The sequence below is a fragment of the Mastigoproctus giganteus genome, chromosome 6 (genome assembly GCF_048544385.1).
Source record: "Mastigoproctus giganteus isolate SK-2022 chromosome 6, ASM4854438v1, whole genome shotgun sequence".
NCBI lineage: Eukaryota > Metazoa > Arthropoda > Arachnida > Uropygi > Thelyphonidae > Mastigoproctus > Mastigoproctus giganteus.
Genome location: NC_143580.1, coordinates 17,576,829 through 17,592,798, shown reverse-complemented (window position 1 = coordinate 17,592,798; position 15,970 = coordinate 17,576,829). Strand labels below are relative to the sequence as shown.

General features: G+C 36.6%; 1 protein-coding gene across 2 annotated transcripts in view; it reads right to left on the bottom strand.

Annotated features, from left to right (window-relative positions):
• The window catches only part of Pkc98E (Protein kinase C), a 238,221-nt gene that overhangs the window by 126,125 nt on the left and 96,126 nt on the right, over positions 1 to 15,970 (bottom strand). For both annotated transcript variants that reach the window (XM_090375862.1, XM_090375861.1), the window contains exon 3: positions 7,294 to 7,453. In XM_090375862.1, the coding sequence (XP_090231988.1) occupies positions 7,294 to 7,453 (160 nt within the window). The remainder of the gene's footprint in view (positions 1 to 7,293; positions 7,454 to 15,970) is intronic.

The window sequence follows — 15,970 nt, the reverse complement described above, 5'->3', positions numbered from 1 at the left end:
TCAATCTCCACCTCCCTGAGTGTAGTACCACACAGTTGGTACATTGCTCTTGGGTTACTGCTACCCATATGCAGTACTTTGCATTTGTCAATATTAAACTTCAGTTGCCACTTCTCAGCCCATTTACCTAACTTTTATAGATCCTGTTGCAGTACCATACTGTCTTTACTATCATTAACAACCCTGTCAACCTTTGTATCATCGGCAAACTTGGACATTAAGCCTGATATACCTTCATCGATATCATTAATAAATACACAAAACCACAATGGACCCAGCACCAAACTCTGGGGGACTCAACTAATAACATTAGTCCACACATAGCATTGTCCATTTATTACCATTTACTGCTGTCTCCCACTCAACCATCCCTTTACCCATTGCAGAACTTGCCCTTAATACCATACCACTCCAATTTGTACAGCAGTCTTCCATGTGCAACAGTATCAAAGGTTTTCCTGAAATTCAAGTATATGATATCAAAATAATTTTTTGCATCCAGTTCCTTTGTGACAACATCATAGTATCCAATCAGATTGGTCAGACAAGACTTCCCCTTAACAAACCCATGCTGTGTTTGAACTATTACTGCAGTCTTGTCTTAGTGATCCTGCTTCACTTCTTTAACCAGTGACTGCATTATTTTCCCCGGAACAGAAGTTAAACCAACAGGTCTATAATTATTTGTTGTGTCACGCTTCAAACTCCCTTCTGTGAATTGGGGAAACATTTGCACATCTCCAGTCCATGGGGACCACCCCTGAGTCCACGGAAGCTTTCATAATTATGGCTAAGGGTTTGCTTATTTCCATCGCTGCCTCCTCCAATATAACTGAATAGATTCCATCTGCCCCAGGTGCTTTTTTTTTTTTATGTTTAACTTCAACAATTTCTCCTCCACTTTGCTCTCTGTTATTACAAAATCATTTAGCGCCCTGTTAAGAGTTAGCAAACTTCTGTCCTCCCCCTTCCTTATAGAATTCCTCATGTGTGAATGTAGATGCAAAATACTCATTCAGTTATGTCAGCTATCTGAGCAGGATCACCAACAGTCGAACCACCAACATCAAGTGGACCAATCTGATTCATCGCCTTTCTTCTAGAGTTTACATAAGTAAAGAAGTCTTTGTTGTTTTTCTTTGCATCATTTTCCAAAGATTTCTCATAATCAGCCTTCACTTGCCTAACCTCCTTTGTGAATTGATTATAGAATAGCTTATCTGCCACAGGCTTCTGTGTCACCTGGTAATTTATATGCATCCCATGCATTTCTCTTCTCTGCCACGACCCTCATTAGTTCATCTGTACATCCATTTAGGCCTAAATCTTGAACAGTATTTCTTAGTTGATATGAAGAGCCTAGTAGCTTCCAAGATTAGGTCTCCTATTTAGAATTCACTGTTTTTACATCATCAGTTGATCCCACTGTATAGAATTCAAAAACTGCCTGATACCACTGTAGTCACCTTTACGAAAACCCTTCACTTTACACTTGATGGTAGTTACATCTTTAAGTAAATCCGACATCAGTAGACTGTGATCACAGTCACCTAGTGTTTCCTTTATCTGCAAATTCCTAATGCATGTGTCATCACTGCTGATAATCAGATAAAGAGTATTACCTCCTCTGGTTGCCCCTCAAACATGTAGCTGTAGAAAACAATCCTCCAATAAGTCCATAAAAGTCTTGTTAATGTGCGAGTGACCAATCCACAGGTTCCAGTCAACAGAGGTGTATTGCTAAAAAAAATAGTACCGGAACGCTCATTCTGCAGAATGACTATATGATAATACCACATGGTGAATCAAAATGCACCGTTTCCACGCATCACAGTATATCTCATTCGTTGGATCTCTTTAACTAACACACTGTACTTTAGTAAGAAACGTTCCAGCTTTATCGCAAAATTTATATTTTTGTTTTTAAATAAATTTTTAAAGAAATCTATTAATTTTAAAGATTACTGTTAATATATATTTTTAGTAGCAATGGGTAAAATAGATATTTCTCCCTCCCCTTTTATTATGCCATTGTTTCATAATATCAGGTGTATAAATTTAATGATTTACAATTGTGACATTTAGAAAAATGTACCGGAAAGTTGTTCCAGTGCATTCCGGTGTGAATACACCACTGCCAGTCAATATCTGGAAAGTTAAAATCCCCCATTACAAGACATTCTGATTTCCTACTCTCATTTTCCCTTTTCCAGTGTTTATGTCACACCAAACTGACTCAACATTGCACTGTCCACCCATATCAACTGGATGCACTTTGTTAGATTTAATGGGTTTCTTAACTAACAGAATAACCCCTCCACCCTTCCTACCCTGTCTATCCTTTCTGTACACATTGTAATCCCCAAATTCCAATTCTGCACTGCTTATATCTGTGTGACATCATGTCTCTGATATCCCAACAATATATGCCTTTTATGCTTGATCAGCACTCCAAATTCATCAAATTATATCAGTATGCTCAATAATCAGGTTAGAGGGTCATATAGCAGTAATAAGTAGATTGGTTGAGAGAAAGAGATTATCAATAAATGTGAACATAATAATAGCTTATTCTAGGTTCTTTTCATAATGGCACAAATAGATAGGCCACTGCACATGCTATGCTCCTATCTAGAATGAGACCCATTCCCAAGAGTTATATAGGCTCGCATATAAAATAATAAAAAAAAAAAAAAAAAAAAAAACATTTTATTGCTATTATGAAAGTAAAATTTTCCTCCACCACGTGAGATGCCACCTGTATGTTGGTCAAGCAATCTTCACCAATTTGAACAGCCCTGCCTTGTATAAATAATGAGAAATTACTCATACTCATTATTTAAGTTATTTTGCAAGTTAATCCTTTCAGGAATATGTTATGTATATCTATGTTTTTTAATGTGTGGTTCTAAGAATACCTGTGTAGGTTTTAAAGGTTGCTTTAATGTGTGTCTATTAATATACAAATTGCCTTGAAATTTTTCCAGCATATTATGACATCTCTTGTATGTGTTTCCAACTAATTGTAGACAGTTTATAATAGAAAGCAGCATGAAAATAGATCTAGAAGTTCATAAAATTGAATCCACAGATACATAAATACATGTAGAAGATAATGACTGCAACAAAAAAAAAAAAGTAATAATGGGTTTTATTTGTGAATTTTTTATAATTCTGTTAAATTCTTATTTGATTCTTAATAATTTTAATCTGCTGTTGGCCAAAAAATCAAAACAAGAACAAATTAATATTTTAGAGCAGCATTAGGCACAAAGTTTTAATTTTTAAAAAATTCAACAAAAATCAGTGCACAGAGCTTACCACTATTGTAAATTCACTATAAAGGACCTGTCCATATTTGGTGAATTCATTTGCAAAAGAGTTAAATACACAGATGATGATAATTTACTAATTACTTATACAATGCACAATGCTTGTTCACTGTATTATGATCATGAATAATATTATTATTTGTATAATGTTATCACTTTTATAAGGTCCTCAACAGCTGTATATAAATACGTAGAAAAAATGTTTATCGTAATCAGCACTTTTTTTGCCTCATCGCAATTTATGCATGTGCAGGTAAGTGATTATGTAAATTACATAATGATACATTATGTGTCTAGTTACTGCTGTTGTTTCATACAGTTCATATGGTTGTAAGTGTTGTTACTCTGTGAAAAAAAGTTGCATATCTGTAGTCCTACCAATGTGAAGGTTTTATAGAAGAACTTTAACCCATTTCTAATTCTTGATTTTAATATTTTCTTTATTTGTTTTTAATGGTTTGTATGGATTTCCAGAAACATTATGACAGTTTCATTTTTATTAATGACTTTCTCAAAGAAATAGTGGACAGTCAAAGTATTTTATATTGCTTGATCTTAACGCTTTCTTTTTATCCCTTCCAGCTTTTTATGTGTTTCCACTCTACATCAATAAACAATGCTGAATTATAATAATAATAATTGATTATTATTAATCAATTAAGCAGTGTCCCGTAGTGATCACAATACATGGCATCCACTGTATTTGAGAAATGAAGGATACTGTCTCTTAAAAAACATATCTATTAATACATAATCGTTGTTTTCTTCAATCAATTTTTGTCAATTTTTATCATAGAGTCACCAATGCAGCATAGAGGTATCTCATTTTGCTCATCTTTACTATCTTTCAGATTTTTATGGTGCTAGCCAGATTATTATAAGACACTATTCATACTTTTGATATTGTATATTAATTAACTTCCAATTTCTTATATAGATATTTAATTAATGATTATTGTTGGGATTTCTGTAGCCTATAATTTTCAAACCGGATTTTTTTTTTTTTTTTTTTTTTTTTTTTGATTTGGTAGTTGTTGGCGCATCGGCTTCTGTGGCCATATTGCACCTCCCAAGGTTTTTGCAGTACTTTGATCCAAGCCCGAGGCGGGAATCGAACCCACGACCTTTGGGTTGCCGGGCAGGTACTTTACCCACTCGGCTAGCCCGGTCGGCTTCAAACCGGAAACAACAAAATAATACTGCTTACGGAATATGAAAGCGTAACTCAAAAAGTTTTATTTGGCAACGCTGTACTCACCGCATTGATGTCTAAGAGATATTGACGGCATTACTTCAAAATGGCGACTGTTCAAGAGAATGCAATGTGCGTACTTTTGTTTTTCGAAACAAAGTCCGTTATCACAACGCAACGTCATTACAGAACTCAGTATGGAAAAGATTCACCTTCAGATAATGCTATCCAACGTTGGTTAAAGCAATTTCAAAGACTGGTAGTGTTCTGCACCGAAAAGGAGCAGGAAGACCAAGCACTTCGCAGGAAGATGTTGATTGAATCCACGAAATGGTTTCTCAAAGAAATCAACGAATTCCCACAAAAATCAACTAGATGAGCTTCTTTGCAGTTAGGTATACCACAAACGACTGTTCGGAGGGTTGTTCATAACCTGCTTTAAAGCCGAATGATAAATGCCGCCGTTTCCAATTTGCCCAAGACGTTTTGTCAAATGTTGAAGCTGATGAAAATTACCTTCGGAGACAGAGATTTAGTGATGAAGCAATATTTTATGTGTCAGGAAGTGTAAATCATCATAACTGCAAAATATGGGGATCAGAAAACCCTTATGCCATTCGAGAATTCGAAAGAGATAGTCCATAGATCAATGTCTGGTGTGCTTTGTCATGTTCGGAAGTTTTGGGACCCTTTTTCTTTGCAGAAAAAAACAGTGACCTATCTGGACATGCTACTGCTGTATCTGTTACCCCAGTTGGAAAATCATCAGCCAAATGTGGTGTTCCAGCAAGATGGTGCACCACCACCACATTGGGCTCTTATTCTCCGAGAATTTCTTGACATGCATTATCCTGGGTACTGGGTTGGGCATGGTAGACAGATTCCATGGCCTCCACGCTCACCCGATCTAATGTCGCTTGATTTCTTCCTGTGGGGGATATGTGAAGGACATTGTGTACAAGACCCCTGTGACCTCCCTCAATGAACTGAAGCTCAGAATTGTTGCTGCAATTGAAACAGTTACACTGCAAATGCTGGAGAACACTTGGAGGGAAATTGAATATTGCTTGGACATATTACATGCCAAGAAAGGTGCGCATATTGAAGTTGTTTAGCATTCTGCAGTATTGATTCTATAGGTAATAAAACATTTTGAGTTACACTTTCATATTCTGTAAGCAGTTTTATTTTGTTTTTTCTGGTTTGAAAATTATAGGTCACGGAAACCCCGACAATAATTTAGAATCATCCTGTATATGCTATGCATTTAATTGTGCACTGTTACTAATTTTAAACTTTATATTGGACTTTATTTGTATAATAAAAGATGAATATAAACTTAAGAGTAACTCAAGCCCAAAATGAACAAAAAAGTTTGCAAATGCATTGGCTATAAAGCGTCTCCCTTCCAAGATGCAGCCCCTAAAAGTTGAGTAAATAACTTTAAAACACTAAAAAGGACTGGCTGGAAGTAAAGGTTTTACATAAAACTGCTCAAAATGCCAACTGACAATTTCAACACAGGACTAAAACCATTTCAGTACGAGCGGCCAAGAACAATTGCAAACATTCCTGGAATGAAATGATAGAGGAACTACTTTACTCCACTTGACAGCAGAGTGTCTAATCTAGAACACACCAGTCTTCTAGTGTCTCCACAGATAAAAACTGAAATATTAAGAGCGCTGAATGTGGAAGCCATGTCACAGCTCCAGCTCTTTAAATCCATTTGTCTGGTGTTCAGGATGTAGTGACCAAACTGAAGTGCAGTAGAGATTCATCACGAATAAATCATATGATCCAAAATACCTGCTTCTCCATCTCCTATCAGCCTCTGTAACAACACAGGGGCCAACCAAGCCATCACTAACTATTCAAACCCAGACATTTATAATGAACTAACAAAAATTATTCTTGGGAAAGATAATCCTGAAATCACAGCTTGAACCTATTGCAGTGGAATAGAAATAATATATGTTCACAGAAAACTCACCATAGTGTTGCTTGTAATGTGTTTATCTGCAACATTCTTAGTACACATATTCATACCAGCAATATTTTTTTTTTTTTTTTTTTTTTGGCTGATGCTGCATAAGCTTGCTTTCTTGCATCAAATGCCTCTACTAATGCTAATGCTAACTAATGCTATTCTTAGTGAACATTCCATCATCATTTATTACATAAAGAATTGGTTCCTTATTGTTGACTGTAACATCACTATCAAGGATCAAACCTACCAGTTTCTCTAAAATGCTTATTTATATGATAAAATACCTTACATTATGGAGATGTTGAGTTAGAAACTTTTCTTGGTACAGGCCCTTTGCCTCCACACAATTAACTTTTGCAAGTCCATATCTAGAACCACTCATACCAGTATTCTTTCAAAGAATACTGATATGGGTGATTCTGACTGCCACTTTCTCAGCACAAAATGAATTCCCAGGTGAATATGTTTAATAGCCATTTACAACCTTACAATCAGTAAGATTGTAACATCTTAAAATAAGACATATTTAGTGGGGCTGTCTATGACTGGAGAATTCAAATCATTGATGAAGCTTTCCCTCAATTTTCAGAGAACTGTTTTTGCATCTCAAAAGAGGACCCTTTAGAACCAGTGCATATATGGACTTTTTGTTTTCATGCACCTTTTCAGAATAATTCTGTATGATATGACATACAAACTTATTCAAACACGCAATAACACAAAGAAAACTGATTACAATACAATATCAATGAATATTCATATAATACAAGATGACATACCATATAAATTCCCGACAGTGGGAACAAAATGTTGGCTGCCTAAGAATAGTGGCCATAAACTTATGTCCGTTGACCTGATGAACACGTCGCCGCATAGCACCCCTACGACGATTAAGACCTTGCCTTTCTTTGAACACTTTGGGTTTTTTAGATGCATTTTCTGGAAAATTATTTTGCATGGATTACTATGCTATTAACTTGAACTGTTTTTAAGGAAATAAAATTATGTTCAAATACCATTTAAAATTTTAAACCTTTCTATAAAAAACCACCTCATAATAAAAATAGCAACTTATAACTTCACTAATTTGTCTCTTCATATGTGCGCGTGCACACACACACACACACACACCTTTATTCAATATTATTGACAGTAATTTTAAATTTGTTATATAAGTCCAACACAGGATATTCATAAGCCAGTATGTAACACATGATTATACATGTGCATTTGATTACTTTAAAATGTTATCTTCAATATCAAGTGAATATGCCCATGGAACTGATGAGAAGGAATTTATTACTGAAAATATCATGCTTTTAAAATTTATTTTTAATTTCTGTTAATCTAAAATTGTGTGTTTAAAATTCTGTAACAGCTATCAAATGGAAAGAGAAATATGACATACTGCATGAATTTTTTTTGCAGAGAAAGGGAGAGCAACAGAGTATTTACCAAAGTTACAAAATAAATACGCTTTCATCATGTAGTTTTTGTATTCTCAAATTTTCTTTTTTTTTTTTTTTTTTTTATGAAAACCTCAAACACGAAAGGTATCAAAACCTATAGTACTTAGTACAGTGCATGGGTTGAAGGAGAAGTATGGGGGGAGGGGGATGCCGGAAACTTTGCTCTAGAGACTAAACATGGGTTTCACCACTTCAAGCCTCTAATGCTATTAGGTATCACTGGGAGTCTAGAAACACACTAAAATCTGTTCCAAACTTAGCTGAATCCATTTTCATGCTTACATATTTTTCAGGAAATTTAAGCTCTAGGGTTTCCCCAATCTAAAACCATACTCTCTCCAACTGCAAGCCTGACACAATATGATAAACATTTACTCTCACTATCAATAACCTTTCAAATAGTTTCCTAATACTAGCCACACCACTGTTGTCAGTATTAGGAAAACTACTATCATGTTGGTCTACATGATGAAACAACATTTAACAAATTTTCTTCGTTTTTGAGCCAGGTGGGCAGGAGCAGCAGCAGCAGTGCGTAGCACACGCTTCTTGATTAGACCAGGGTTCGAGCCCGTGCCCACCAAATACGGAGGATGCGGAAAGGTCACGGAATGACCACCGCATATCCCCGGAGCAATATAGCCTTAGTTGCTAATGCTCCTAAAAACCAAATAACAAACAAAAACAATCTGGGTTTTTGAAAGACTTCATACATAAACCATTTTCCATTCTCTAGTAAACACTCTTCCTATTAAACATGCATTAAATAACCCCAGCAACACATTGGGTCATATCTGAAAGATTCTCTTTGCTACAACAGGCTTGAGAAAATCAATTATAAGGGCCTTCCCTGACTTCATTCTAGATACAGCATCTTCTAATTCCATTATATGAAAATTTAATTCCTCCTCTACAAGATCATAAAGATACACAAAATTCCTAATTTCTTTTTGTTCCTCACTCTCATCCTTAATAGGTACAATCTTATTTAAAATAACACTCATTCCCAGGGAATCATTATCCTGCTCAACCAGAGCCAAATGATAAATCACTCCAACCTTAACTTTATCCATTACTATTTTATACACTATATTCCAAGGGAGTTATTCTTACCCTATTCCTCAACTAAATTTTTTCTAGTATCTCTCTCTCTACCATATGTTTTATATACTTCCTTTAAAGCTTGTACCACACTTACCACCCCATTTGCCCTTTGACGCTGGAACTCTCGCCCCTATAATTTATCTAATTCTCCATTCCACCGAGCATCAGAACCGGAACTAGGCAATCCTGCACATGTGTGATAAAACACATTTGGCAAAAGTGTTACAAGTATGCCCCCATTATATGCAGGTAGTCAATCTTTCAGTAGCGTAGCTAGGGTCGTCGACGCCCAGGGGCAACATGCCTTCCTGGCATTCCTGATTGTGATAGATAATTCCTTCAGTTTGAGCCCCTGAAGCTCGGCACTTGGAAGAAATTCCCCCCTCTGCACCCCTCTTGCTATGCCTCTGCAATCTATGAATTAATAAAAACTTCTATTGCAATGGTCTACAATTTGCATATATTTATTAATAAAATAATTTAAATATTAAAATGAATACAACAAAACAAAAATATCAAAGAAAAAGAAACTTACAAATATTCATTTATATCTACAGAGAATTTAATTCTATATAAACTGCAAAGAAATTAGAAAAGTAGATAGTTTATGTTTATATATCTAGTATAAAATCATAGAAACAAAATATTGTGAAATATGGTACTTTTAACATTATAACATAAACTAAAAATATGCAATGAAAGTGTATTATTTTAATCGAATTTTTCTCGTTTTGAAGGACCTTTAACAAGAAGCTACTGTTACAAGCAGAGTAAGAAAAATTCATAGCACTATTTCTATATTTAGATAAGGTACTATTAGACAATACTCATGAACGAATTGGAGAAGTTGTAAAGGGGTTACAGATTTTATATCCTGCAGATTTGCTAACACTGATTTTTCAAATATCTGTTGAAATATCAACAGATATTTAAAAAATTGTTTGTCCTCCAGTGCTAACCACTGGAGGGCAAACCAAAAAGCTCAGAGGTGTGACATCACAAAAAGGGCCATACATTGTAGAAGTTTGTAATTGGAGTTTCTCTGTTATTTTCAAAATTTATAAAACACTGTTCCTAACTGATATTTTTTTCTGTAAGTGATTATAAATCCGGAATTTATAATTTTTTTTCACTTTTGCAAAAATTTCTGGAATCATAAGTAGCACGTACAAAGATATTTCTTTTAATAAAATTATTTTTATTTTAAACAAAGAACACAAGTTGACCAGAAGCTATTATCCATGTTGAGAATACGCCTTAATCTTTTGACTGGCTGTAGAAAGCAGTTGACTAGCATGACTTCTCGGTATGAGGGATAGGTGACTGCATACCTCTTATGTTCCACTTACATTGTGGGAATCCCTCTTTAACCCTTAATTGCTTAAATTGCCTAAAGGCAGGAGATGGAAACAAAGCATATAAAGTTAAGTCTCTCGTAATCCATTCATTGTATGGAAATTTTCTTAATTCTACAGAAACTTTTAAATGTAATTACCAAAAGGAATCCAAAATATTCGCTATAATGAAGTCATTAAACACAGGTCCGAGTGTAATTAAATCAAAAAAGAAGAAATTTTAAAATATATGACTGGTTGGATGCACCCTTAAATGCTGCACCTGGGGCTGATACCCTTCATGACCCACCCTAGTTCTGGCTCTGCCAGGCATGGTCCTATTAAATTTTCTAATCTTCTTTGATTTTCATTTTTTTTTTCTTAAATGATTTTTCTTAAATTTCATTGAAGCTTCTCTAGCTTTTCTCACCACTTTCACTATTGTTCCCTAATATATATTTGTGCTTCTAATAAAAGATCTTGATCCTCACTAATTTCTGCAACCACATTATCAAAAAGTTCCCATTTCATTATCCTAAATGAATACCTCTCCAATTTACATCTTCTGTTTACACTATTCACACGTTGTACACATTGGCACCAAGGAAATTAAGAGTAGGAGATCTGCAGATTTACTTAACAAGTACAGGTCAATGTTGCAAAAAAGTCATGAGTTAGGGTTAAATTTGAAAGTGTCGGCAATTCTGCACAGACACAATAGGAGAGAGTACATGATGAGAGCCTTGTCAATCAATTCGGCTCTGGAGGGAATATGCAAGGCTCAAGGGGTAGAATTTTTTTCAGCCTGGTCTGTGCTTGTTAACAGGAGAGACTGCTTCTACAGGGATGGATACACTAAATTAGAAAGGTGCAAGAATATTTGCTGATGCTATCGAGGCAGAGTTAGGTGGGTCGGAAAAGTGCTAGTTTGGGGGGGGGGGTGATTCACAGACTAAAAGGTTAAAAGTAGCCGCAGGCAGAGGTGAAAGTGATTCTTGCACTACTTCTATTAGAATAAGCAGCGGCCTGGAGCGAGGAGTGCTGGAAGTTTCAGGGACTGATGGCAGTCATCCTGAAACAGATGGGTATACGGGTTGTGTTAGGGTAACTAAGAATAAGAATAGGTGCATGTATACTTACATGTATACCAATGCTAGAAGTATAGTAAATAAATTTGATGAATTTGAAGTGTTGGTCAAGACATCAAAGGCGGATATTGTTGGGATAGCAAAGATGTGGTGTCACACAGATATTAGGGATGCAGAATTGGATTTTGGGGAGTATAATGTGTACAGAAAGGATAGACAGGATAGGAAGGGAGGAGGTGTTATGCTGTTAATTAAGAAAAACATAAAATCAAAAGAAGTACATCCAGTTGATATAGATGAACAGTGCACTGTTGAGTCAATGTGGTGTGACATAAGCACTGCGAAAGCAAAAATAAGAGTAGGACTGTGTTATAGGCCTAATGACTCGAATGAGTACAATGAACAATCGTACAAAGAAATAGAGTGGGCTAATAAATCAGAATGTCTCACAGTGGGGTATTTTAACTTCACAGACATTGACTGCAACTCGTGGGCTGGTCACTCGCACACTAGTAAGACTTTTGTGGATTTATTGGATGATTGTTTTCTGCAGCAGCATGTTTGAGAGGCAACCAGAAAGGGTAATAGTCTTGATCTGTTAATCAGCAGTGATCGTTCGTGTGTTAAGAATTTTCAGATAAAGGAAAACTAGGTGGCAGTGATCACGGTGTACAGATGTGGGATTTACTTAAAGATATAATTACCATCAGAGATAAAGGAAAGGGTTTTTGCTTCTGTAAAGGTGAATTCCTTACAGAAGAAAACTGTCTGAGACCACTGTTACCTTCTGTAAAGGTAACAGTGGTCTCAGACAGTTTTTAAATTGTGGGATTAACTGATGATATTACCAAAAGCAAATTCTAAGTGGGAAGCATTCGAGGAATTAAACGTGGAAGCTACTAAAAGTTTCATACCTATTAAGAAATATTCTTCAAGGTTTAGGTCTAAATGGTTGTCAAATGAACTAATGAGATTCGTGGCAGAGAAGAAAAATGTATGGGATGCATATAAATTATCAGGCGACACAGAAAACATCTACATTCACACACGACGAGTTATTAAGGTTTAGAAATGCCAGAAGGTTATCAAATTGTAGCAGGGTGCTTAATGATTTTGTAATAACTGAGAACAAAGAGGGGGAGAAATTGTTGAAGATAAACATAAGAAAGGCACCTGGGATATATGGCAGATATAAGCTAGTCTGTAATCAAGTCACAAAAGATGTTAGGCAAGCGAAGGCAGATTATGAGAAACCTTTGGGAAAGGATGCTAAGAAAAACAGCATGAATTTCTTTACTTACATAAACTCTAAAAGGAAGAGGATGAATCTGATTGGTCCACTTGATATCGATGGTTCGACTGTTGAAGATCCTGCTCAGATAGCAAACAAACTGAATGAGAATTTTGCATCTACATTCACACATGAGGAGTTATTAAGGTTCGAAAATGCCAGAAGGTTATCAAATTGTAGCAGGGTGCTTAATGATTTTGTAATAACTGAGAGCAAAGAGAGGGAGAAATTGTTGAAGTTAAACATAAGAAAGGCACCTGGGATGGATGGGATCTATCCAGTTATATTAAAGGAGGCGGCAAAGAAGGTAAGCAAACCATTAGCCATAATTATGAGAGCATCCTTGGCTTCAGGGGAGGTCCCCACGGACTGGAGATGTGCAAATGTATCCCCAATTCACAAAGGGGGATCAAAGGGTGACATGAGTAATTACAGACCAGTTACTTTAACTTCTGTTCCGGGTAAAATGATGGAGTCACTGGTTAAAGATGCATTGCCGGATCATCTAGACAAGATTACAGCAATAATTCAGTTGTTTCTCTGTTATTTGGTTTTTAAGAGCATTAGCAACTAAGGCCATATTACTCCAGGGACATGTGGTGGTCATTCCCTGACCTTTCCGCATCCTCCGTATTTGGTGGACATGAGCTTGAAACCAGGTCTAATGAAGAAGCGTGTGCTACGCACTGCTGCTCCTGCCCACTTGGCTATGGAAGCACAACAATAATTCAGACACAGCATGGGTTTGTTAAGGGAAAATCTTGTCTGACAAATTTGATTAGGTATTAGCATTAGCATTAGTAGAGGCATATGATGCAAGAAAGCAAGCTTATGCAGCATCAGCCAAAAAAAAAAAAAAAACTTCCACTTCATCCCTCCGTTCGTTCCAAATACCTGTCCAGCTGAGCCTTAAATTTATTTAGGCTATCAGCTTCCACAACAAGGGATGGAAGTCTGTTCCACCAACCAACTACCTGCTGGCTGAAGGCAAATTCCTGCACATCTATCCTACATCTTCTTTCCTCAATTTGAATTTATGCCCTCTCAGGTGATTATTCTGAGCAAGAGGAAGAAGCCCATCAGCATTGAGCATGCTCAAACCATTCAAGGCTTTATACACCTCTATCAGATCACCTCGCCGGAGCCTAGTCTCCAGACACTGTAATTTGCAAAACTTAAGCCTTTCTTCGTAAGAGCAACCCTTTGTTCCATTCACTAATCTTGTTACCCTTCTCTGTACTCGGTCCAGCAGCTCTTTCATCCTTCTTGAAATGAAAGCCTCCAGACCTGTATACAGTACTCTAGGTGTGGCCTGACCATTGCCTTATACAAGGGAATAATCACCTCCTTATCCCTGCTAGAAAAATTCCTGTATATCATTGACAAGACACCATGAGCTACTCTTGCAGCCTGTCTGCACTGCTCAGAGAACTTCATATCTGCCTGCACAATAACCCCCAGGTCCTTTTCATTCTCTACCACTGTCAGTGTAGTACCACAGAGTTGATATGTTGCTCTGGGGTTGCTGTTTCCCATATGTAGTACTTTACATTTGTCAATGTTAAACGTTTTGCCACCTCTCAGCCCATCTACTCAACTTTTCCAGATCCTGTTGCAGCAGCATAGCATCAGTAGTGTCCTTAACAACCCTGCCAAACTTTGTATCATCTGCAAACTTGGACATTACCATCATCAATATTATTTATAAATACAGAAAACAATAATGGACCCAACACTGAACCCTGAGGGACTCCACTAATAACATTAGTCCACAATCAGCAGTGTCCATTGATTACCATTCTCTGTCTTCTCCCCCTCAACCACCCCTTTATCCATAGCAGCAATTTGTCTCTAATGCCACACTGCTCCAATTTGTGCAGCAGTCTTCCATGTGCAACAGTATCAAAAGCCTTTCTAAGATCCAAGTATATAATATCAAAGTTATTCCCCATCCAGTTCTTTTGTGACAGCATCATAGTATCCAATCAAATTGGCCAGACTTCCCCTTAACAAAACCGTGCTGTGTCCAAGCTATAACTGAAGTCTTGTCTAGATGATCCTGCAGTGCTTCTTTAACCAGTGCCTCCATTAATTTTCCTGGAACAGAAGTTAAACTCACAGGTCTATAATTACTTGTGTCAGCCTTTGACCCTCCTTTGTGGATTGGGGTCATATTTGCACATCTCCAGTCTATGGGTACCTTCCCTGAACCCAAGGAAGCTCTCATAATTATGGCTATGGTTTGCTTACTACCTTTGCTGCCTCCTTTAATATAACTGGATAGATCCCATCCACCCCAGGTGCCTTTCTTATGTTTATCTTCAACAATTTCTCCTCCACTTTACTCTCAGTTATTACAAGATTCTCTAGCTTACTGCCTGAGTTGAATACACTTCTGGCATTCCCCTCACTGAATAACTCCTCATGTGTGAATGTCGATGCAAAATATTCATTTAGTTTGTTAGCTACCTAAGCAGGATCATCAACAGTTGAACCATCGATATCAAGTGGACCAATCTGATTCATCCCCTTCCTTGTAGAGTTTACATAAGAACTCTTTGCTGTTTTTATTTGCATCCCTTGCCAAAGATTTCTCGTAATCTGCCTTTGCCTGCCTAACCTCCTTTGTAACTTGGTTACAGATCAACTTGTATCTATCATAGGCTTCTGTGTAACGTATTAATTTATATGTATCCCATGCATTTTTCTTCTCTGCCATATGTCTCATTAGTTCATCTGACACCCATTTAGGCCTAAACCTTGAACAATATTTCTTAGTTGGTATGTAAAGCCTAATAGCTTCCAAGATAAGTTCTTTGTATGCTTCCCATTTTGAATTTTCTGTTGGTAACATCATCAGTTGGTCCCATTGTATAGAATTTAAATAGTGTCTCAGACCATCGTAGTCGCCTTTACGAAAGCAATAACCCTTCCCTTTTACCCTGATGGTAGTTACCTCTTTGAGTAAATCCCACTTCAGCATACTGTGATCACTGCCACCTAATGGTTCCTCTATCTGCAGATTCTTAATGCAAGAAGAATCACTACTGATAATCAGATCAAGAGTATTACTCCCTCTAGTTGCCTCTCGAACATGCTGATGTAGAAAACAATCATCCAATAAATCCACAAAAGCCTTGCTAGTGTGTGAGTGACCAACCCACAAATTC